At 45.1% G+C, this 25,341-nt stretch overlaps 1 protein-coding gene across 7 annotated transcripts in view; it reads right to left on the bottom strand.

Annotated features, from left to right (window-relative positions):
* The window catches only part of LOC118386305 (mitogen-activated protein kinase kinase kinase kinase 4-like), a 111,738-nt gene that overhangs the window by 7,536 nt on the left and 78,861 nt on the right, over nt 1-25,341 (bottom strand). For 4 of the 7 annotated variants that reach the window (XM_052522578.1, XM_035773955.2, XM_052522577.1 and 1 more), the window contains 14 exons: nt 19,607-19,719; nt 17,754-17,911; nt 17,462-17,559; nt 16,517-16,698; nt 15,301-15,418; nt 14,372-14,686; nt 11,973-12,087; nt 11,573-11,740; nt 11,335-11,478; nt 7,267-7,401; nt 6,687-6,787; nt 6,368-6,517; nt 5,978-6,137; nt 5,708-5,847 (listed from right to left, as the gene is read on the bottom strand). In XM_052522578.1, the coding sequence (XP_052378538.1) occupies nt 5,708-5,847; nt 5,978-6,137; nt 6,368-6,517; nt 6,687-6,787; nt 7,267-7,401; nt 11,335-11,478; nt 11,573-11,740; nt 11,973-12,087; nt 14,372-14,686; nt 15,301-15,418; nt 16,517-16,698; nt 17,462-17,559; nt 17,754-17,911; nt 19,607-19,719 (2,097 nt within the window). The remainder of the gene's footprint in view (nt 1-5,707; nt 5,848-5,977; nt 6,138-6,367; nt 6,518-6,686; nt 6,788-7,266; nt 7,402-11,334; nt 11,479-11,572; nt 11,741-11,972; nt 12,088-14,371; nt 14,687-15,300; nt 15,419-16,516; nt 16,699-17,461; nt 17,560-17,753; nt 17,912-19,606; nt 19,720-25,341) is intronic. The other 3 variants (XM_035773960.2, XM_035773962.2, XM_035773963.2) reach the window with 2 other exon arrangements.

Here is a 25,341-nt window from a genome sequence, read left to right as displayed (position 1 = left end):
ACCTACCCAAGGACGTCAGAGTACAAAATCGGTTAAACACCTATCCGAGGATCTAAATTTAACCATGCATAATAGCCTAGATGCAGTCACACCAGTCACACTCCTAAAAACAAAAAAATATTTGTCACAAGAAATTAGCTCCCTGGTATACAGAAAATACCCGGGCCCTGAAACAAGATTCCAGAAAATTGGAACGGAAATGCCGCTCCACCAAATTGGAAGTCATCCGACTGCTCAATCATCCAATTCTTCAAACCTAATTGCAATTTAAGCAAATTACAGACTCCTCTTCGAATCTGCATATTTCTCCATAGCTCAGTTGTCCTGAGTCTGCAAAGACTGTCAGGACCTTGGATCAATGGAGATCCAAGTCTTTTAATCCTGTATCTCTTGACACATTCATGAAAATAGTCATGGCCTCTAAACTGTCAAGCTGCATACTGGACTCTATTCCAACTAAACTACTGAAAGAGCTACATCCTGTGCTTGACCCTCCTACGTTGAACATAATAAATGGCTCCCTATCCACCGGATGTGTACCAAACTCACTAAAAGCGGCAGTAATAAATTCTCTTGAAAAAGCTACACCGTGACCCGGAAAATGTAAAAATCGGCCTATATCGAACCTCTTCAATATTATACCTCTTGGTGATGTCATTCGGAAACACAATGTCAACTTTCACTGCTATGAGGATGACACACAGCTGTACATTTTGATGAAACATTGTGAAGCCCCAAAATTGCCTACCTGGAGGCCTGTGTTTCAGACATAAGGAAGTGGATGGTGGCAAATGTTTAACTTTTAAACTCTGAAAAAACAGAGATGCTAGTTCTAGGTCCCAAGAAACAAAGAGATCTGCTGTTGGATCTGACAATACATCTTGAAGGTTGTACAGTCTCAAAACAGTGAAGGACCAATAATATTTCAAGGACAACTTTATTCCATCTTCTTAACATTGCAAAAACGATGTGGTAGAATTACAACATTATGTTAACACATTACCTTTATATTCAAATGTATTAACACTGATGGCTGATTTACGATGCCTGGGTGATAAAACCTAAAGACTGCATTCCATTCCATGATTAGTGTCTGGGTGCAAGTCTGCCAGTACCAGGCATAACCTCCCTCCAGTTTATTTCTCCCACATGGCAGATGAATACTGGACTTCAGAAATTAAGTGAAGGACCTGGTGTCCTATGTTGCATTAGTATTTGTGTATAGTAGAAAAAGTAGAAAATGACCTAGAGACAGAAACCCGGTGCAATGTAAATCTTGCTGTCCATTGCATGAGAGCACAATCTACCTTTGTATAATTTCACAAATCTGGTGTTTGTTCCATATTCAGGTGGATGTGTTTTAACTATAAAATGCTGTGGCTTAGTTCTACTCACAGAGTTCTCAGTGATTACCTTAAGGGTGGCTACCGACCAACTCCATAACTGCAGTAATTAAAAAAGAAAGTTAAATTGTTTTGAAGAAATCTAAGTCTCTCTCCGTTGACTAGAATAATTCCACGACACCATGCTTGTCACATCGAGAAGAAAGAACCATAAAACACGGGACGAGATGTTAAAAACTGTCCATTGTGCCAATAGATGGAATGCACTCACATGAGATTTTCCGTGATGTTGACAGAGTGACATGGGAGGTTTATTTCTTAGACTGGGTTAAGATGTCAATTTTGGGACACATCCTCAGTAGTGTGCCTTCGAATCAGTGGGTGTTTCGCCCTTTAATCACTAAACACCCTCATCAGGGGCGGCAGCGTAGCCTAGTGGTTAGAGCTTTGGACTAGTAACCGGAAGGTTGCGAGTTCAAACCCCCGAGCTGACAAGGTACAAATCTGTCGTTCTGCCCCTGAACAGGCAGTTAACCCACTGCTCCCAGGCCGTCATTGAAAATAAGAATGTGTTCTTAACTGACTTGCCTGGTTAAATAAAGGTAAAATTTAGATTAAAAAAATCAAAGGTGGCCAGCTAAAGGGTGATCAAGCCTTATCTTGTGTCCCATGCCCAATTAAGATTTCCCACGGGACTATGCAAGGCAGGGGTGTCCTCGTCCCTGAGCCAGCCCTACAGCTGACCGCATACCTCATATGCCCTCAAGTTGGAGGGATCTGAATTGGGTTCTCAGGTGGGGGGGTCATGAAGTTATAGCCCAGCAAGGGTCCTTCCGTTTGATCCAGATCCACTGGCTGCCTCTTTCAGCTGCTTGAGAGACTGCTCTGACAGTCTGCCGCAGAGCCTGTCCATGGATTCCAAGTTCTTTCAGCAACCTGATGGTGGAAGAAGCCACGAATCCTCTGCATCCCACTTCAACTGGCCAGACTTTTGCATTCCAGCCACGCCAAGTTGCGTCTGCTGCCAACTCTGTGTAACGCAGTTTCTTACGCTCGTAGGCCTCTTCAACAGAGTTTTCCCACGGGACTGTGAGCTCTATGATGTACACAGCCTTTCGTGAAGGGGACCAGAGTACCATGTCTGGCCTAAGGTTGGTAGAAGCAAGGTGGAAAAATGAGTTGCTGGCCAATATCGACAAGCATCTTCCAGTCCCGGGCCATGGCTAGGTGTCCAGTTTCTGGCTTCGTAGGAGGATGCTTGGGCCTTTTCTGTCCCTCCCGGATGAATGTTGTTGTTTTGACGGGATTGCTTGTTTTTGGAGGTAATGGTTGCACTCCACTTGGTCTCAAGTGCTGCAGCCAGGCTCTTGAGGACCTGCTTGTGCCTCCAGGTGTCATTATATGCCTGAGAGCCGCTGGATCTGGGCAGAAGGGGCAAGTCGGGACTTCGCCATACCATTGATGTAGGTTTTTTGGTGATGGAAGCACATCATAAAACAGCTCTTATGATGAAGCTGATGTTGCTTGCCTCCATTTGCAAAAGCTCACTCCAGTCGATCTTTCTCCTCTCCAGGCCTTCCCAACGCGTCCATTGCCCTTGTTTAGCAAGAGAGACAGCCTTTGCACTTCTTGCAGTCTCCTCCTGTCTGCGCACCTCCTCGACCACCAACTTCCTGCGTTCAGATGCGTTCAGATGCTGTTGCCTTATGGAACGTTGGTTTGCTTGCTGCCAGGCCAAAGCCTCCTCTTCCATGCTGGATATTCCCCACAATGTCTTGGTGTCTCAGGGCTGATGTCGCTTGCCTTGGATGATGTCCATTTCCGTCCAGTTTGTAGGGGAGGTGCAGCCTTGCTAATGGTCTGGTCTTTGGAGTCCTTCAATGTCATCTGAAGTCTTACTTTAGAGCACTTCTACTCCTCCATTAGACTTGTTTGTTCAAGGACCCCTTTGCCATAGAGGCCGATGTTACTCAGGCATCGTGGGACACCCAGCCATTTCTTCACGTATGAGGTAATGATTCGCTCCATCTTCTCCACTGTTGTTATTGGGACCTCATAGACGGTGAGTGGCCACATTACCCGGGGGAGAAGTCCAAACTGTAGGCACCAAAGCTTGAGCTTCCCAGGCAGTAGGATCTTGTTGATGTTCTCAAGACCGTCGGTGATGTCCTGCGTTACTTGCTGCACTTGATCTTTATCCCGGAGGCTTTCGTTGTACCATCTACCCAGGCTCTTGACGGGTTGCTCAGACACCGTTGGTATCGGGTCATCTCCAATGCAGAACCTCACATCTTTAAGCTGTCCCTTGACTATGGAGATGCTTCGAGATTTGCTTGGCTTGATTTTCATCCGGGCCCACTTGATGTTATCCTGCAGTTTTGCAAGTAGCCGCCTGGTGCATGCTGCAGTGGTGGTCAGTGTAGTCATGTCATCCATGTATGCTCAGATAGGTGGGAGACGGAGCCCTTCCTTAGTTCTCTCACTGCCAACCACCCATCTCGATGCCCTGATGATGACTTCCATGGCCATAGTGAAGGCCAGAGGTGATATTGTACAGCCTGCCATTATGCCTACCTCCAAGTGCTGCCATGTTGTTGTGAAGTCAGGTGTTGCGAAACACAATTGCAGGTCTTGGAAATAGGCCTTTACCAGTGTAGTGATGGGTTCTGGTACGTGGAAAATGTTGAAGGATTCCCAGAGTAGTTCATGGGGAACTGAGCCAAAGGCATTGGTCAGGTCGAGGAAGATGCCAGAGGTCTCTCTTGTCCTTCTTAGCTGTTTGGATCTGGTGCCAAATCATACTAGTATGTTCCAGGCAACCAGAGAAACCAGGAATGCCTGATTTCTGTACAGATGTATCAATGTACTTGTTCCTTTCTAGGTAAGTGGACAGCCTCTGTGCTATTATACTGAAAAAGATCTTCCCTTCGACGTTGAGAAGGGAGATTGGTCGGAATTGACTGATGTCTGTCGCATCCTTCTCTTTCGGGATTAGCACACCACCAGCCCTTCGCCATGCCTTTGGTATTGTTTCCTTCTGCCACACTATCCTCATGAGCCTCCAAAGAAAGTGTAGAACATCCGGGGCGTTCTTTTAGAGCTTGTATGGTACTCCATTAAGCCCAGGAGCCGAGGCCGCTCTTGCTCGTCTGACAACGTTCTCTACTTCCTTCCATTTTGGAGGGTCAGTGTCCAGATTGAATTCTGGTGGTTGAATAGGTGGGATGTCATGTGGGATGATTATCTGCTCATGCCTTTTCATGTCCTGGTGGACCTTTTCCAGATGTTCTTCCAGTTCTGGTGGTTGAATAGGTGCGATGTCATGTGAGATGATTATCTGCTCATGCCTTTTCATGTCCTGGTGGACCTTTTCCAGATGTTCTTCCAGTTCTGGCTTTGAAGGATTCCGCACTTTTCCTTTGCGAAGAGGTCTTTGACAAACTTAACGTTTTTTTTTATAGAACCGTGTTCTTGAGTGTTCCTTCTTCCTACAAAGTTTCCTTAAGTTTTCCACTCTTCACAAGGTTGCCAGCCGACATTTGATGTCTGCTTGGAGTAGCATGAGACCTTCTTTCTCTGCATCAGAGGCTTTCTCAGCTGCCTTCTCTCTCTGACAAGTATCTCGATAGCTTGCTGCCTCCTAGATTTTGCTGGCGCGGGTGGTGTCTTGCCACTTCTCCTTTCGTTTACTCCAAAGCGCTCTTCTCCGTAGTGGTAGATAATGTCTCCCATCCTTTCAAGCGTTTTCTCTGCTGTTCCTACAAGATTTCTGTCAGGTTGTTGTTGATTGTTGATTGTTTCCCACTCTCTCTTTTCAACAGCTTTGGGCCACTTCACACTCTGTCTGTGCCCTTTGATCTTTTCCTCTTTTAGAGGTCTCTGTGGTTGGGTGAAGGCATGAAAGCCATGAAGCCATGAAACTGCTGAACAATTAATTAAATGTTCACCCGGACAATTTATATTGTCCCCCCCTTTTATTTTTTACACTGCTGCTACACTCTGTTTATTATCTATGCATAGTCACTTTACCCCGACCTACATGTACAAATTACCTCAGCTAACCTGTACCCCCGCACATTGACTCGGCACCAGTACCCCCTTTATATAGCCTCATTATTGTTATTTGATTGTGTTTCTTTTTATAAAATGTTTTACTTTAGTTTATTTAGTATTTTATTAACTCTATTTATTGAACCTCATTGTTAGCTAAGGGCTTGTAAGTAAGCATTTCATGGTAAGGTCTACCTACACCTGTTGTATTCTGCGCATGTGACAAATAAAATTTGATTTTGACAGAGTTATTCGTGAAAAAATACCTGGGGAGAGTACCTCCAAATGTGTGTGTACGTGTCTAGGGGTCTCACCTTGTCGTTCCTCTCACACAGGAACTTGAGTCTCTGGGCTCTCTTGTGCATGAAGACTCCGTCGAGATGTCCAGTCTCCACAGATCTGATCTCTATGGCTTTCTCCCCCCAGCCCATTATCTGGTTAGAACGGATATAGGCTACAGAGAGAAAGACAAAGAGAGGGATAGGGCGGTGAGTCGGTGGGATGGCAACCGAGTTAACATGTTTAAATACTTCATTTAAGGACCTATTGTGTGTGAGTGTGTCTGTGTGTCTGTGTCCACTTACCCACAGAAGTGGGCATCTCGCCCCACTGCAGCACCACGTCCTTGGTGATGCGTCCGTAGGTGTTGACATAGACACCCTCGTCCTCGTAACACACCAGCAGCTCAATGCCATCTGTGTTGGGCAGGATGATGATGGCATGGGACTGGATACTGGTCTGGATCTACAGAGAGACAGACACAGAGACAGAGAGAAAGAGAGCACGAGAGGGAGAGCGAAAGAGAGAGGGGAAGAGAAGAAAGGATAAGAGAGGGGAGAGAGCAAAAGAGGTGGAGAGGGGGAGAGAGTGAACGAGTGAGAAATTATTAATTCAATTATGAAGTTGTCCTTGAAAAAAAAAAAGGAGGAAGAGAAGGGGATTTGAGGTTCCATAGACATGAGTGTGCTTCTTACATGGGTGGGCAGGTAGATGTCGTAGACGGCCCCCGAGTCCACGTCCACAGCATGAAATCCGTTACTGGAGCCATAGATTACCTTTAACCTCTGACCCTCCTCCACCGTTAGGTCAACCAGCAGGGGCTTGTGCACCAGGTCACCAAACGACTGCAGGGGTCAACCAGGGGGCAAAGGTTATTCACATACAGTACAGTAGTGTGTGTGCATGTGTGTCGGGGAGTCATTTTATCATTGTCATGACAATTTACAATAGCTGCATAACTAATTGAATAGATGGAAGTGAATATCTGTCATGCATTGGCATCGAAGGTTTCACCTTAAAAGCCATGAACTTGTGGTAGGGTTTCGGTGCCCATGCATAGACCTCCACCGAGTTCTTCAGGGCCAAAACCAAAAACTTGATCCTCTCGTATTTCACTGGGGAATAAACCGGTGGGGACACATGAGGATGTTGCCATAAGGAGGCACCAACTAACAGGGTCAATTCAGAGCATCCTCAAGACGTTTAATGACACAGTAGCCTTATTGTTTTTAAGTTCTCTGCCCCAGATACTATATGTAGTAGGAAATCAAAGTCTACCAAAATGCTATTAGCTGACATGTATTACAGTCTTATTATCTTACTCAGAGATGTGACAGTACAGAAATGGGACATGGTGTTTGCTGGTTAGACAGAGGGTATTTCGAACGCTGCTGTAGATTTCATTACCAAACTCTGGACTTTATCTCTTCCAACATGTTTCAGTCATGACATGAAGTGCTGACTTATAAAACAGTGGTTCCTAAACATGTGTGCAGACTCATTCGACCATAACATAAATGTCTATGCAAAAACTGTCCTCAATTTTTCTCCACAAAAATGTACTGGCCAGATGCATGCTGGAGATGGGACGTACCAACTTTGTAGTGAACAGCACCCTCCAGGTCACCCACAGTGACCCAGCCCTGCTTCTTCTCCACCTCAGGGTCGTTGTGCAGGATCTTGTTCCTCAACCAGGACAGATAGTACACACGCAACTTGTTCTTCTTGCCTTCATAGGACAGGGTCAGACAAGCAGGAGAGGTCAAGAGTCAGGGTACCTATGATATATAATCCATATGTAATGGCACAGGGGGTGAAGTTTCCCCTAGGATCAGCTTCCCCTCAACCAAACATAAACTTAACCATTAGTGGGGAAAATCCCAAACTGACCTAAGATCAGCATGTAGGGGCAACTTCTTAAACAATAAAGAAGTGTCTTTATTGTACACACCAATTTCAACTAATTAAGGTATTATTGGAGTTTTTACTATGTTATTTAATTATTGGTATTATATTAGACATCATTATCAATACTAGTACAGATGATATGCTGAGTCAATAACAGGGTCTGTATTGTAGTAGAACCTGTACTGAATATTTGACAACACGTTGCAACATAACGAACTATTGTGTTTGTAAATTTAGGTCAAGGTCGAGGTCAAATTGAAAGACAATTCTGTAAACTCACCAACAAGTCGGCACACTCACAAACAACTTTTACATTCATCTACTGAGAATGATAAAGTACAATGACTTGAAGAATAAAGAATATGTATTTCTATCTAAGCTAAAAACTGAAGAAGCAACATCAAAGGGTCTCAACGTCTCTTTTGAGAATGGACCCTTTCTTCATTCATTGCAAAATGACATCAAAATGACACTGCATCTATGTGTGTTTCCGTGCTTCCAGCATGGAAACCTTTGCGTGTGTGTCAGTGGACATGCAATACAAATATATGATGTCGTACACTCTAACTAGACCATTTACTCCATTTCCTCTGGCTGAATGTTGGGTGACACCAGAGGAACCAGCGTTGGTTGTTACAGTGAATGAATGACGCGACCACAGCACAGGAAAGAGAAGCAGGAACCTACAGTCAGCCCCCGCCCGACGGTCAGTCAGCCCCCACCCGACGGTCAGTCAGCCCCCGCCCGACGGTCAGTCAGCCCCCGCCCGACGGTCAGTCAGCAGTCAGTCCCCACCCGACGGTCAGTCAGCAGTCAGTCCGACGGTCTCATCAGAGAGATCAACATCTTAAGTGTGTGTGTATGTTCTGTGATTGAAAAATTATGTATTCACCTTATTTGTTGGATATGTAAAAATGATTAAATAACAAAATAGTAAGATATTTCTGTCCTGTTAATGCTGTGTTTTATGGTCTCCACTCTAGCACCTTGCAGCTAGTCTGGTTGTTGAGGACATGGGTTTTATAGAGGTAGCTTGAAGCTGACGATTGATGTTGGTGATAAAAACCTAAAAGCCGGCATTCCATAGACAAGATGTGGTGTGTGTGACCCGAGATAGAGATAGCCTGGAAGAGTTCAGAACAATCCCTCATTGTCCATTCTTCCTGGCATCTGGGAAACAAAGCCAGGTTGGGGGTAAAACACCATCCTGTGTAGATAACCAAGGTGGCTTATGGGATATGGAACCACTCAGCATTTCTAGGTCCTATATAATATCACTATTTTCATTATCAGTTAGGCTCTCAGCCTAACAGTCAGAACAAGACTGTTGGGTTGACGATTTCATTATTGCAATAATTATACGATATTAAATAAAGATGATTGTTTGAAGAAATGACCAAGTCTCTGTCAGTACTGAATTTCATACGACAGTGTTTGCATGTCTGTGTTTTCCCGTGTACAGTTGAAGTCGGAAGTTTACATACACCTTAGCCAAATACATTTAAACTCAGTTTTTCACAATTCCTGACATTTAATCCTAGTAAAAATTCTAGGTCAGTTAGGATCACCACTTTATTTTAAGAATGTGAAATGTCAGAATAATAATAGAGATAATTATTTATTTGAACTTCAAATTCTTTCATCACATTCCCAGTGGGTCAGAATTTTACATACACTCAATTAGTATTTGGTAGCATTGCCTTTAAATTGTTTAACTTGGGTCAAACGTTTCGGGTAGCCTTCCACAAGCTTCCCACAATAAGTTGGGTGAATTTTGACCCATTCCTCCTGACAGAGCCAGTGTAACGGAGTCACGATTGTAGGCTTCCTTGTTCGCACACACTTTTTCAGTTCTGCCCACAAATGTTTTACAGGTTGAGGTCAGGGCTTTGTGATGGACACTCCAATACCTTGACTTTGTTGTCCTTAAGCCATTTTGACACAACTTTGGAAGTATGCTTGGGGTCATTGTCCATTTGGAAGACCCTTTTGCGACCAAGCTTTAACTTCCTGACTGATGTCTTGAGATGTTGCTTCAATATATCCACATAATTTTCCTCCCTCATGATGTCATCTATTTTGTGAAGTGCACCAGTCCCTCCTGTAGCAAAGCTCCCAAACAACATGAGGCTGCCACCCCGTGCTTCACGGTTGGGATGGTGTTCTTCGGTCTTCAAGCGTCCCCCATTTTCCTCCAAACATAACGATGGTCATTATGGCCAAACAGTTCTATTTTTGCTTCATCAGACCAGAGGACATTTCTCCAAAAAGTACAATCTTTGTCCCCATGTGCAATTGCAAACCATAGTCTGGCTTTTTTATGGCAGTTTTGGATCAGCGGCAGAAATCTTGCTTGACCAAATACTTATTTTCCACCATAATTTGCAAATAAATTCATAAAAATCCTACAATGTGATTTTCTGTATTTATTGTTTCTCATTTTGTCTGTCATAGTTGAAGTGTACATATGATGAAAATTACAGGCCTCTCTCATCTTTTTAAGTGGGCGAACTTGCACAATTGGTGGCTGACTAAATACTTTAAATACTTTTTTGCCCCACTGTACCTGGAGTACTTCAACTGTCTGATCCTGTGTCCTGTGTGAATGTAAGTATGCTCTCTCTATCTCTCTTTCTCTTTCAGAGGAGAACCTGAGCCCTAGGACCAAGCCTAAGGACTAACTGGATTTTTTAACATTTATTTTACCTTTATTTAGCCAGGCAAGTCAGTTAAGAACAAATTCTTATTTTCAATGATGGCCTAGGAACAGTAGGTTAACTGCCTGTTCAGGGGCAGAACGACAGATTTGTACCTTTTCAGCTCGGGGGTTTGAACTTGCAACCTTCCGGTTGTCATGGGGCGGCAGGGTAGCCTAGTGGTTAGAGCGTTGGCTCTAACCACTAGGCTACCCTGCCGCCCCATGATGACTCCTTGCTGTCCCCAGTCCACCTGGCCGTGCTGGTGCTCCAGTTTCAACTGTTCTGCCTGTGGCTATGGAATCCTGACCTGTTCACCGGACGTGCTACCTGTCCCAGACCTGCTGTTTTCAAATATCTAGAGACAGCAGGAGTGGTAGAGATACTCTTAATGATCGGCTATGAAAAGCCAACTGACATTTACTCCTGAGGTGCTGACTTGCTGCACCCTCGACAACTACTGTGATTATTATTATTTGACCCTGCTGGTCATCTATGAACATTTGAACATCTTGGCCATGTTCTGTTATAACCTCCACCCAGCACACCCTTCCTAGGTTTTGGCCTTTCTAGGGAGTTTTTCCTAGCCACCGTGCTTCTACACCTGCATTGCTTGCTGTTTGGGGTTTTAGGCTGTTTTTTTTGCAGCAATTTGAAATATCAGCTGATGTACGAAGGGCTATATAAATACATTTGATTTGATTTGAATTAGTCTATCAGAAGCTTCTAAAGCAATGACATCATTTTCTGGAATTTTCCAAGCTCTTTAAAGGTACAGTCAACTTAGTGTATGTAAACTTCTGACCTACTGGAATTATGATACAGTGAATTATAAGTGAAATAATCTGTCTGTAAACAATTTTTGGAAAAATGACTTGTGTCATGCACAAAGTAGATGTCCTAACCGACTTGCCAAAACTATAGTTTGCTAACAAGAAATTTGTGAAGTGGTTGAAAAACAAGTTTTAATGACTCCAACCTAAGTGTATGTAAACTTCCGACTTAGTAACTGTGCATGTATAGTGTGTGTTGCAAATATATATATAGCGTGTACAAACCTGATATAGTAACCAGGACGTTGAGTCCCTCTAGGACATCCATTTGTTGGAAGCGGCGTCTGCTGATGAGGGGATACACCTTCCCCTGACCGCTACGATCCAGCAGCATCAGACCACTCTCTGTCCCCACCAGCAGGTTCACTCCTACAAACACTTTCGCCTTTAGTTTGCTGCCACCTGTGGCGAAGACTGAAATGACTGAGATAACTACATAGCAGAGATAATTGTGACAACTCACCCCAGAGCGCAGCACACAGGATCTCAGAGTTGAACCTCTTCTTGTACTTGCGGATCTCTGGGGTGTCACTCTGCGGCCGTGTGTTGACAGGGTTCACATTGACCACGGAGCCTTTACGTGACGGGTCTGCCCTCAGTGCCTCCGCCAGCCTGGCGTCGTTCCCAAAAGCTGCAGAGGACAAGGAAGGGATTGAGTGTAAATACAAGCAGATTATGTTTTACTATCATATAGATTCAGTTATATTTAGTATACATTTATATAACTTTTGTCAGTTATAAACAGGTGTTCTCTGGTGTTGCCTCAGAATCTAACACCAGGTTGATTGACACTGGAGGGAACCACTCAGATACTACTGAAGGGGACTTGTCATCCAATAAGGGGGCTGGGAGAACGGGTTTACCCAGGTTGTTGAGAGCTGCGCCGGATGTAGAGACCTGGAGGAGGCGTGGATCGATAAAAGGAGTGAAGGAGGAGGAGGACTTGTGTTTCTGCATTGTGTTGCTGACAGAATGACTCTAGAGGAGTAGGAGAATAGAACAATGAGGATACATAGAATCACATGTATTTCTACCATTATGACATTGACTTACCTGCCAACTCATAGACCAAGACAACAATGGCAGCAGTGTGTGCAATATGAAATATACAGTGCCTTTGGAAAGTAATCAGACTCCTTGACTTTTTCCACATTTTGTTATGTTACAGCCTTATTCTAAAATGTATTACATGTTTTTTTCCCCCTCATCAAATCTACACACAATACCCCGTCATGATAAAGCATAAACAGGTTTTTAGAAGTGTTAGCAAATGTATTAAAAAACCTTTGGCAGCGATTGTGTCTTCTTGTGTATTTGGGGAGTTTTTCCCATTCTTCTCAGCAGATCCTCTCAAACTCTCAGGTTGGATAAGGAGCGTTGCTGCACAGCTATTTTTAGGTCTCTTCAGAGATGTTTGATTGGGTTCAAGTCCGGGCTCTGGCTGGGCCACTCAGACACTTGCCCCGAAGCGACTCCTGTGTTGTCTCGGCTGTGTGCTTAGGGTCATTGTCCTGTTGGAAGACGAACCTTCACCCCAGTCTGAGGTCCTGAGCTCTCTGGAGCAGGTTTTCATCAAGGATCTCTCTGTACTTTGCTCCGTTCATATTTGCCTTAATCTTGACTAGCCTCCTAGTCCCTGATGCTGAAAAACATCCCCACAGCATGATGCTGCCACCACCATGCTTCACCGTAGGGATGGTGACAGGTTTCCTCCAGATGTGACGCTTGGCATGCAGGCCAAAGAGTTCAATCTTGTTTTCAGCAAACCAGAGAATCTTGTTTGTCATGGTCTGAGAGTCATTAGGTGTCTTTTGGCAAACTCCAAGCGGGCTGTCATGTGCATTTTACTGAGGAGTGGATTCTGCCTAACCACTCTACCATAAAGGCTTGATTGGTGGAGTGCTGCAGAGATGGTTGTCATTTTGGAAGGTTCTCCTATCTCTACAGAGGAACTCTAAAGCCCTGTCAGAGTGACCATTGGGTTGTTGGTCATCTCCCTGACAAAGGCCCTTCTCCCCCGAATGCTCAATTTGGCCGGACAGCCAGCTCTAGGCCAGCTCTAAGAAGAGTCTTGGTAGTTCCAAACCTCTTCCATTTAAGAATGTTGGAGGCCACTGTGTTCTTGGGGTCCTTCAATGCTGCAGACATTTTTTGGTACCCTTTCCCAGATCTGTGCCTTGACATAATCCTGTCTCGGAGCTCTACGGACAATTCCTTTGACCTTATGGTTTGGTTTTTGCTCTGACATGCACGGTCAACCGTGGGACCTTATATAGACAGGTGTGTGCCTTTCCAAATCATGTCCAATCAATTTAATTTACCACAGACAGACTCGAATCAAGTTGTAGAAACATCTCAAGGATGATCCATGGAAACAGGATGCACCTGAGCTCAATTTTGCATCTCATAGCAAAGGGGCTGAATACTTATATAAATAAATACAAATTCTAAAAACCTGTTTTCAGTATGTCATTATGTAGTATTGTGTGTATATTGCTGAGGATTTTTTTGATTTTGTTTAATCCATTTTAGAATAAGGCTGTAATGTAGAAGAATGAGGAAAAAGTAAACGGGTCTGAATACTTTCCTAAGGCACTGTATAAGTTCAACATAATGTTCAAAGACTTGAGGCAGATGTTAGGAGCATGGCATAGGGAGAATTTCACAAAATCACACTTTGAAGTAAAGTGAACAAGGCAAAAACAAGAGGACTCTATGGTGGGTAAAAGTAAAACAGATGGAAGGTTCAGGTAAAAACAAAAGCTGAGGAACAAAAATATATTTAAAGGAATGGCTTTTTATGGTAAAGCAATTGCCAGTGCTTATTCATGAAATATGCTACATTGTAGCCTATTCTTGAGTGTTTCTGGAATATGTCTTTAATGATCTGACTGATGAAAATAAACAAATAATAATCAGAGATCGAGATCTTAGGGCTAAAGGAATACCTGTAATGGTCCTCCAAGAACATGTAAGCCAGTGCAACCTAATAGTGTCTCAAAAAGAAAAAAAATATGTAAAATACCAGAAACTTGTCAAAAAAATATTTTTTCAGAGGGAGCAACAAAAATGATCCATCACCACACCACCTTACCTACAGAGCTTGGAGGAAACTAGATTAGTCGTCGCACTCAGAAAAAGGAAACAATAAAGAGCACCACTAGGTGGCCAGAGAGAGAGCAGATGCAACCAGCAGAGGGTGCTCCTTGCAGACCCAGGCCTGAAGGAGGACCAGTGGTCAGAGGGGGGCTGAGGGACATACCTCCAGGAGTATGCTGAGCTTGTCCAGGGGGCTCTGGGGGGACATGGACATGGTGGGGCTCGCCATGCTGGAGGAGGAGGGAGAGGAGGAGGCAGAGGAGGAGGGGGAGTGGTGGCTCTGCTGGATCAGGTCAGGCAGGAGGTGAATGCGGCCCACAAAGCCATTTTTCTCCTGGTGGCCTTGGAGACCAGGGTGGCCTTGGAGGCCTGGAAGGCCCTGGAGGGCAGGGCGAATCAGCCCGGGGCTGGTGTTAAACCCAGGGACAGGGCCATGACCAGGGCTGGGGGTAGGTCGCTTTTTGTTGTCACCTGTACTCTGGAAGTAAGAACAGGGGCACACTTTGGGTCTAGATTTCTTTCTCTGCGGTGGAGGGATTCTATTGGATATTGTGTTAAGGGAAGACTAGTCTACTAAAGTAGTCTAGTAAAGTAGTCTAGTAAAGTAGTCTACTGAAGCTACAGTCTACTACTGTAAGAGACTTCAGACACATTCAATTGAGGATTAAGTAAAAGAAAATGGTCAACAACAGACACCAAAAGTGTAATAATTTTGTTTACATTTATTAATAAATGATTTCTATGACTTTAGTGGAGCCATTTTATGATGTTCAATCTGTTGCAGGACTTCCATCTAGCCTTTATACTGTCATCTAATGGGGGAGCGGGTGGTTAATACTGGGAGTAGGTCCATTTCTCCAGGCTAACTGACCCCTTTCCACTCCAACCCAAACCCCTTCACCAGCAACACAAAGTAAACAATGACAGAACAAATAAGATGAGGTCCAACACAATATCAAACACAGTGGGTAAACGATAGGGGGACAAATTAGTAAATGAAATACCACAATAAAATAACTAAAAGGTTTACAGTGTGTGACTGATATATTGTTATAAGAGAGGTGGGCGGCATGGCCTGGGTGTTGGCCTTACCGGTCTGACGATCAGAGTGTCATCTTTACAGGGTGTGGTTTTAGAGTCACTCTCGCCCTCGACATGAACGATCAAGGTCTTCACCGATTCCATCTCTCCGTTGCTTAGTCTGGAGGAGCTGGTGGAGTAGGTCGAATAAACAGAGAACCAGGAAGATGGTTAGTGCTGGGGGAAAAAATCAATACAGTTACATATCGGGAAATTATTTTTGATGATATATGGTATCGTTTTCACAATATGGCAATATTATTTTTGCACTAGTTTTCTGTTCCTGCACCAAAACTCCAGTATTTTTCCTTCCTAGCTTGTTCTCCATCTTCTTTTTATGTTGGGAGCCAATTCATTTTCAGCACTTTTATTTCCATGACTGATCAAAGCTCGTTTTCTCAAGGCTCTCTCTTGTCTCTCTGCAGCAGACGTATGGTTTAAGACCATCGAATCGCAATACAAAAATAATCCCAATACACATCATATTGGCACCGAAGTATGGTGATATTATCGTATCTTGAGGTCCCTGGCAATTCCCAGTCCTAGTTATAATGACCAGACTTTTCCTTTACTGCAATCACAAGCTCAAATGTCATCGCAATATGATGTCATTGAGTATGTTTAAATGCACACTAATAATTCGATTTTAAACTGATTATGGCACTAGGCTGAGTATGGCAATAGTCAAGTAAACACCTAACTGCTCATTTTAAATCAGCGTACGGTCATAATCGAAGTAAGCATATAACGATTAAACACCTGGTTTTCTGAGCAGTCTTTCTAATTATTAGGACATGTAAATGCCTTAGAGTTCCAGCTGTGCAATTGAGCTGTGCATGTGCTAGCATGAGTAGCGCAACCTTCCTTCTTTTGCGCGAGTGAAATAAGTTTGGAAAAACAAAGTATGCATCTTAGAAATAGTTTTCACATACACACTTTAATATGTCCGATCTAAGAATCAAATAGTTGTCCCAAAAATAATATGGTCGCTGTGGTAGAATGTTTATTTTGATTGGTGATTTTGGGCATTTATCCCATCGGGTAGCCTGATTTCAGATGTGTCCATGTAAACAGGATTATTAGGGAAATCGTTATTCTTGCAAAGCATGTTAACGTTTAAATAAAACTATTATATTAATCTGACTATTCACAACAATTGTATTATTGTGTGCATGTAACTGTACTCATTGTGAGAAGGGTTAGGGTTCAGTTGTCCTCCTCTACATACACAGCGTGAGAGTCCTCTGGTCCTGAGGTAGACTCCTCTCCTCCCTCCTGGTCTACCTCTTCATCATCCTCATCCTCATCCGTGGTCCCCGACTCCTCACTAGATGAGGAGTAGTCTGTCACCTTGTGGGGGCGTTGCACGTCCTCCACCACACGCAGCTCTTTGGCCAGCGCGGTCAGGTCCTGGGGGGGTCAGAGGGGGGGTCAGAGGTCAAACTATGCTTCCATCCCTTTCTCTCTCTTTCTTTCAGTCTTGCTCTCCCTCTCTTTTTTAGCTCTCTTTCCGGGTTGTGGATGTGTTACCAGGTCACTCGCAGGGTTAAATGCAGGAGACCGGCTGCAGGAAGCTGCTGGGGGAAGAAGTGAGGGCACAGGTGCGCCAGCCAATGAAGAGCCGGCCGGTGAGTAGCAAAGCCAATAGGATATGAGAAAAGAGATGAGTAAGTACATACACTGCTGCCATACTGCCAATGTGTCCACAAGGCTAGAAGAGGTTAGTGAGTCCATCAAGTGACCAGACCCAAGCATACAAGGAAGGGTGGGGCTGCAAGTATGTGAGTGATTGAATGATCCAATAGAAAGAAATAACAAGTATGAGGGGAGGAGATTGAGGTTAAAAAGAACATGAGTAAAATAGCACCAATCAGGAGAGAGGCAAGCCATTAGTACAGAACCCTTCAGCCAATGAGATATTCAGTACAAATACCCACCCCATTTCATTCTAGCTTACCACTTCCCCCTACAGAATTCACAAGTACCGGTAATCCACAGCGCAGAGGGCGAAACAAACACACACACACAAAGAACTATGTCAGATTATTGTAAAACCATCATTCCCACTCAAAACGTAATTCCACCGCTTTCTGAAGTGTCACAACACTTAGTGTAGTTCAACACTAGTTAGTACACTAGGTAGACCACTAGTTTCACGGGGTTAAGGTCTCACCGCCAGTCGGTTAGTTCTGACAGACTCCTTCCTCTCCTCAGGTTTTTTCCCAGCATGCTCTGGATGCTGGAGGGGAGAACCCTCAGACTTTGATGAGGCTGAGAGGGGGACAGTGGGGGATACCGGTCAGTAAATTAAAGAGCTATGTGGAGAATTGTGCCAAGAATTTAATTGTAAATGTGAGTACTTTGTAACGAGTAATTGTGTGTGTGTGTGTCTTGAGATTGTGCATGTAGGAAACTATGCGTGAGACTATGAATGCATGTGTGTATCAGGGCAATATCAGACTCACAGCGGGCTCTGAACCTCTCGCCTGAGCCACTGTGAGAGCTGGGCTGGGAGCTGGAGTTACTGGAGCCGGAGGAGCTGCAAGTACTACCACTGCCACTCGTTGGTCTGGGAACCAGTTTCTCCACCCGCTCCCACAGCAGACGCGGCTCTGCTGCAGCACTGTGGAGAGAAACAGAGAGGGGTTGTTATAGTATAGACACACAACCTTTACACATACACAACTTTACATACTGTATAGACACACAACCGTTACATATAGACCTACAACCTTTACATACTGTATAGACACACATACTTTACATACACACACAGTACTTTACATACACTCAGTGGTCAGTTTATTAGCTACACCATCCCGTTCACAATAATTGTTCACTCCTACAGACAGTGATTTAGGTGGCCGTGGCTTGCTATATAAAGCAGGCAGAAAGGCATCCAGTTACTGTTCGATTGAATATTAGAATGAGCAAAATGAGTAACCTAAGTGACTGAGTGTGGTATGATCGGTGACAGGCGCACCGGTTCCAGTATCTCAGTAACAGCTGGCTTCCTGGGCTTTTCACGCACGACAGTGTCTAGGGTTTACAGAGAATGGTGTGACAAACAAAAAACATCCAGTCAGCGGCAGTCCTGTTGGTGAAAACAGCTTGTTGAGAGGTCGAAGGAGAACGGCAGTCGTGCAATCTAACAGGTGGGCCACAAACAGGCAAATAACGGCGCAGTACAATAGTGGTATGCAGAACATCATCTCGGAACGCACAACTCATCAGTCTTTGTCATGGATGGGCTATTGCAGCAGACGACCACACTGGGTTCACTCCTATCAGCTAAAAACAAGAAGAAGTGACTCCAGTGGGCATGCGATCACCAACACTCAACACTTGAGGAGTGGAAAAACATTGCCTGGTCCAACAAATCCTGGTTCCTGTTGAGTCATGCTGATGATAGTCAGGAGAACATGGCCCCATCCTGACAGGTGTCAACGGTATTGGCTGGTGTCATTGGTGTGGGCAATGTTTTCTTGGCACATGTTAGGTCCCTTGATACCAATTGAGCAATGTTTCCATGCCCCGAAGAATTCAGACTGTTCTGGGGGCAAAGGGGGGTCCAACCCAATACTAGATGGGTGTAACTATCTAATACTTTACATACGCACACATTCTTTACATATAGACATGTATACAAATACATACAGTATATATTAATAGACAGACCCATAAAGAAACACACATACATTTCCATAGACACAGACATGCACAGTCTCAAAGGAGACGCTCAGCATTATAGAGACATGCTAAGAAGGGAAGAGTGTGTGTGACAGTGCACACACACATAGGAGACAAGGATATGTAACGCATGGCAGAACAGTAAGTAATGTTACATAAATCCAACCCAGTATCCACACATTGAGAAGAGTGCTCTACAGGGAACAGGTTGACACACCGTGTAGAGGTTTTACATTAGAGAAAGGGGATACCTAGTCAGTTGCACATTGAATGCATTCAACTTCTTCTGCCTTAATCAACATCCACATCATCATCACCTGGGGAGCAGTTGTTGGGGGTTAACTGCCTTGCTCAAGGGCAGAACAGAAGATTATTACACCGGGGCCAGCTCAGGGATTTGAACCAGCGACCACTCGGTTACTGGCCTAAAGCTCTTAACCACTAGACTACCTGCCACCCAGTACTAACAACCCGAATAGAAGTGGAGATGGTGGAGTGGTGAACAGAGGGATAGACGGAGGGAGAGACAGACAGAGCAACAACAAAATAAAGCAAAAAGGATTGATTGAAAGAGAGAAAAAGAAAACGAGACAGAGAAAAAAATAAATGGAGGGATGTGAAAAGGTACCTGCAGGCGTTCCTCTGGCCCGCCGGGTTGTTAGGTGTGGCATTGGAGTTGCCATGTAGAGGAGAGTCCCTGCGTGACAGTACTGGAGACCTGGACGTTGTCCTCATAGGAACCTTCCACACATACAGATGCCTGCTCACAAACACACTCTACGGGCACATACACACTCTCGGAGGGTGTATGTGTACAAGAGTGACATAGGGGTGCCAGGAGCACAAAAGCTAGACACACACTGTTAAGATGTCCCTAGAAAGTCCCCAAACTATGTCCCTGCATACTCACACTGCGTAAAGCCAAACCACTGAAAGTGAGTTCGGTCTGACACAGCAAAAGACAGCATTATATCCACACCAATCTTCCCTCAAATGTTTTTCATCACTGAGCAAATTTCACGTCTGCTGAGCACAGAACATTTTTACTGTGAACACTAAGGCTGTACCCGCTTTAAGTTCATTTTAACAGTGGTCAAGTAGGCTACTGTGGCTATTTGATCATAACGTAGGCCTACAGTGGCTTACCATTAAAAACAATGGAGACAATGTATCCCATAACATTTTTACATGGAAATTGCTGTTCTATCATACAGCCTACAGTAGCAGCCAATGTGTGGTGTTCAATGTAGGCCTACATTCCATGAGACCTTTGAAAAAATATGCAGGGCTTGACATTATTGTCCTTCAGACAAGGAGGTGACTGAAAATGTTGTTGTGTTGTTTGATGCAAGAAACCATTTTACTAAAGAAAACTCATAATTCATCCCATAACATTATTTCAGAGAATCAGAATACCTCTTGTCTATTGGATACTTAGCTTATTCAGGCCTGTCTCAAAATACAACACTGCCCCTTTTAAGACAACAAACCAAAAAAGACAGGCTTTTGAAAAATTAACTATTTTTCATAAAATTGTACAGTTATCTTAGCTAGCTGAATTGCTAGCAGAATTGTTTACTTGTTGCTAAGCAGTTGCTAGGGACTCTCCTGGAAGAAGCTAGCTAGCTTACAAAGAATAACAACAAAAAATATCTAGTTAACAGAAGAAAGGAAGACAAAATAAGGACAAAAGAAGGACAGAAGAAAAAGGAAAAGAAAGAGGACAACAAAGTGAAACAGTCAGCACTTCTATTGCAACTTCGTATTTCGTCGTCCTAACGTAGTCTACACTGCTATCTGCCCAGCAGCTAGCCAGCTAGCAAACGTCCACCGTCTACCGAATAGCAGCACTGTAGAAACTATTACACTCAACTGAACGACTTGATTAGTGTAGTGTTAGCTAGCTACATAGTTGTCTTTGCTGTCTTCGTATCCAAGATAATTGTGTAGTTTAGAGCGTGTAGTCTTAGAGTGATTATCTTAATTTACCGAAAGGTTAGCTAGCCAGCTATTTGTCGTCCTTAACGTAGGAGACACTGCTAGCTAGCCAACAGCTAGCCAACGTCTACTGAATAGAACTTCCACACAACCCGGTCGCATTCCGCTTCGCTCCACAGGTAGTATCACATTTTCATTTCATTTCATTACAGCACAACGGTTTGATTTGTTTGATCGTAGCTAGCTACATAGCTAGCTACATAGCCGTCTGTGTATCAAAGATAATTGTGTAGTCTAGAGCGATTTTCTAGGTTAGCTAGCCAGCTATTGTCGTTCTTTTAACGCAACGTAACGTAATCAACACTGCTAGCTAGCCAGCTAGCCCCCGAATAGCAGCACTGTAGAAACTATTACACTCAACGGAACGACTTGATTAGTGTAGTGTCAACAACGCAGCCACTGCCAGCTAGCCTACAAAGTCAACAACGCAGCCACTGCTAGCTAGCCTACTTCAGCAGTACTGTATCATTTTAATCATTTTAGTCAATAAGATTCTTGCTACGTAAGCTTAACTTTCTGAACATTCGAGACGCGTAGTCCACTTGTCATTCCAATCTCCTTGCATTAGCGTAGCCTCTTCTGTAGCCTGTCAACTATGTGTCTGTCTATCCCTGTTCTCTCCTCTCTGCACAGACCATACAAACGCTCCACACCGCGTGGCCGCGGCCACCCTAATCTGGTGGTCCCAGCGCGCACGACCCACGTGGAGTTCCAGGTCTCCGGTAGCCTCTGGAACTGCCGATCTGCGGCCAACAAGGCAGAGTTCATCTCAGCCTATGCCTCCCTCCAGTCCCTCGACTTCTTGGCACTGAGGGAAACATGGATCACCACAGATAACACTGCTACTCCTACTGCTCTCTCTTCGTCCGCCCACGTGTTCTCGCACACCCCGAGAGCTTCTGGTCAGCGGGGTGGTGGCACCGGGATCCTCATCTCTCCCAAGTGGTCATTCTCTCTTTCTCCCCTTACCCATCTGTCTATCGCCTCCTTTGAATTTCATGCTGTCACAGTTACCAGCCCTTTCAAGCTTAACATCCTTATCATTTATCGCCCTCCAGGTCCCCTCGGAGAGTTCATCAATGAGCTTGATGTCTTGATAAGCTCCTTTCCTGAGGACGGCTCACCTCTCACAGTTCTGGGCGACTTTAACGTCCCCACGTCTACCTTTGACTCATTCCTCTCTGCCTCCTTCTTTCCACTCCTCTCCTCTTTTGACCTCACCCTCTCACCTTCCCCCTACTCACAAGGCAGGCAATACGCTCGACCTCATCTTTACTAGATGCTGTTCTTCCACTAACCTCATTGCAACTCCCCTCCAAGTCTCCGACCACTACCTTGTATCCTTTTCCCTCTCGCTCTCATCCAACACTGCCCCTACTCGGATAGTATCGCGCCGTCCCAACCTTCGCTCTCTCTCCCCCGCTACTCTCTCCTCTTCCATCCTATCATCTCTTCCCTCTGCTCAAACCTTCTCCAATCTCCTGATTCTGCCTCCTCAACTCTCCTCTCCTCCCTTTCTGCATCCTTTGACTCTCTATGTCCCCCATCTTCCAGGCCGGCTCGGTCCTCCCCTCCCGCTCCGTGGCTCGACGACTCATTGCGAGCTCACAGAACAGGGCTCCGGGCAGCCGAGCGGAAATGGAGGAAAACTCGCCTCCCTGCGGACCTGGCATCCTTTCACTCCCTCCTCTCTACATTTTCCTCCTCTGTCTCTGCTGCTAAAGCCACTTTCTACCACTCTAAATTCCAAGCATCTGCCTCTAACCCTAGGAAGCTCTTTGCCACCTTCTCCTCCCTCCTGAATCCTGCTCCCCTCCCCCTCCTCCCTCTCTGCAGATGACTTCGTCAACCATTTTGAAAAGAAGGTCGACGACATCCGATCCTCGTTTGCTAAGTCAAACGACACCGCTGGTTCTGCTCACACTGCCCTACCCTGTGCTCTGACCTCTTTCTCCCCTCTCTCTCCAGATGAAATCTCGCGTATTGTGACGGCCGGCCGCCCAACAACCTGCCCGCTCGACCCTATCCCCTCCTCTCTTCTCCAGACCATTTCCGGAGACCTTCTCCCTTACCTCACCTCGCTCATCAACTCATCCCTGACCGCTGGCTACGTCCCTTCCGTCTTCAAGAGAGCGAGAGTTGCACCCCTTCTGAAAAAACCTACACTCGATCCCTCCGATGTCAACAACTACAGACCAGTATCCCTTCTTTCTTTTCTCTCCAAAACTCTTGAACGTGCCGTCCTTGGCCAGCTCTCCCGCTATCTCTCTCAGAATGACCTTCTTGATCCAAATCAGTCAGGTTTCAAGACTAGTCATTCAACTGAGACTGCTCTTCTCTGTATCACGGAGGCGCTCCGCACTGCTAAAGCTAACTCTCTCTCCTCTGCTCTCATCCTTCTAGACCTATCGGCTGCCTTCGATACTGTGAACCATCAGATCCTCCTCTCCACCCTCTCCGAGTTGGGCATCTCCGGCACGGCCCACGCTTGGATTGCGTCCTACCTGACAGGTCGCTCCTACCAGGTGGCGTGGCGAGAATCTGTCTCCTCACCACGCGCTCTCACCACTGGTGTCCCCCAGGGCTCTGTTCTAGGCCCTCTCCTATTCTCGCTATACACCAAGTCACTTGGCTCTGTCATAACCTCACATGGTCTCTCCTATCATTGCTATGCAGACGACACACAATTAATCTTCTCCTTTCCCCCTTCTGATGACCAGGTGGCGAATCGCATCTCTGCATGTCTGGCAGACATATCAGTGTGGATGACGGATCACCACCTCAAGCTGAACCTCGGCAAGACGGAGCTGCTCTTCCTCCCGGGGAAGGACTGCCCGTTCCATGATCTCGCCATCACGGTTGACAACTTCATTGTGTCCTCCTCCCAGAGCGCTAAGAACCTTGGCGTGATCCTGGACAACACCCTGTCGTTCTCAACTAACATCAAGGCGGTGGCCCGTTCCTGTAGGTTCATGCTCTACAACATCCGCAGAGTACGACCCTGCCTCACACAGGAAGCGGCGCAGGTCCTAATCCAGGCACTTGTCATCTCCCGTCTGGATTACTGCAACTCGCTGTTGGCTGGGCTCCCTGCCTGTGCCATTAAACCCCTACAACTCATCCAGAACGCCGCAGCCCGTCTGGTGTTCAACCTTCCCAAGTTCTCTCACGTCACCCCGCTCCTCCGCTCTCTCCACTGGCTTCCAGTTGAAGCTCGCATCCGCTACAAGACCATGGTTCTTGCCTACGGAGCTGTGAGGGGAACGGCACCTGAGTACCTCCAGGCTCTGATCAGGCCCTACACCCAAACAAGGGCACTGCGTTCATCCACCTCTGGCCTGCTCGCCTCCCTACCACTGAGGAAGTACAGGTCCCGCTCAGCCCAGTCAAAACTGTTCGCTGCTCTGGCTCCCCAATGGTGGAACACACTCCCTCACGACGCCAGGACAGCGGAGTCAATCACCACCTTCCGGAGACACCTGAAACCCCACCTCTTTAAGGAATACCTAGGATAGGATAAAGTAATCCTTCTCACCCCCCTTAAAAGATTTAGATGCACTATTGTAAAGTGGCTGTTCCACTGGATGTCATAAGGTGAATGCACCAATTTGTAAGTCGCTCTGGATAAGAGCGTCTGCTAAATGACTTAAATGTAAATGTAAATGTAAGACAGAAAATTGAGCTTTTGCTAACTTGCTTTTCAAAGATGTCTAGAAATGCACACGTTTTGTGCTCTTGTAGGAAGTAATCACTCCCGCATTGCTGACTACAAATGGTCTATAACTGGGCTAATAACTCACTAAGGATATGAACAAATGATCTATAACTGGGCTAATAATCCACTAAGTATATGAACAAATGATCTATAACTGGGCTAATAACTCACTAAGGATATGAACAAATGATCTATAACTGGGCTAATAACCCACTAAGTATATGAACAAATGATCTATAACTGGGCTAATAACTCACTAAGGATATGAACAAATGATCTATAACTGGGCTAATAACCCACTAAGGATATGAACACATGATCTATAACTGGGCTAATAACGCACTAAGGATATGAACAAATGATCTATAACTGGGCTAATAACTCACTAAGGATATGAACAAATAATCTATAACTGGGCTAACAACTCACTAAGGATATGAACAAATGTACAAATGTGCACATGTCGCTACACATCTACTCACAACCGCCCATGCTGTAAAAACAGTCCAGTTAAAAGTGAATGGCACAGATCCATATATGGCAATGGTACTTTTGCATATTGGCCTACTGCGGCTCTGATTGGTTATGGTGCACAGGTTTGTGTAGAGCCATGCCTGTCAATGAAATAGAATCCTAGTGATGTCGATGTG

The sequence above is a fragment of the Oncorhynchus keta genome, chromosome 7 (assembly GCF_023373465.1).
Source record: "Oncorhynchus keta strain PuntledgeMale-10-30-2019 chromosome 7, Oket_V2, whole genome shotgun sequence".
NCBI classification, from domain to species: Eukaryota; Metazoa; Chordata; class Actinopteri; order Salmoniformes; family Salmonidae; genus Oncorhynchus; species Oncorhynchus keta.
Note: the sequence above shows the minus strand (reverse complement) of the source record. Positions and strands in the feature narration are given on the sequence as shown.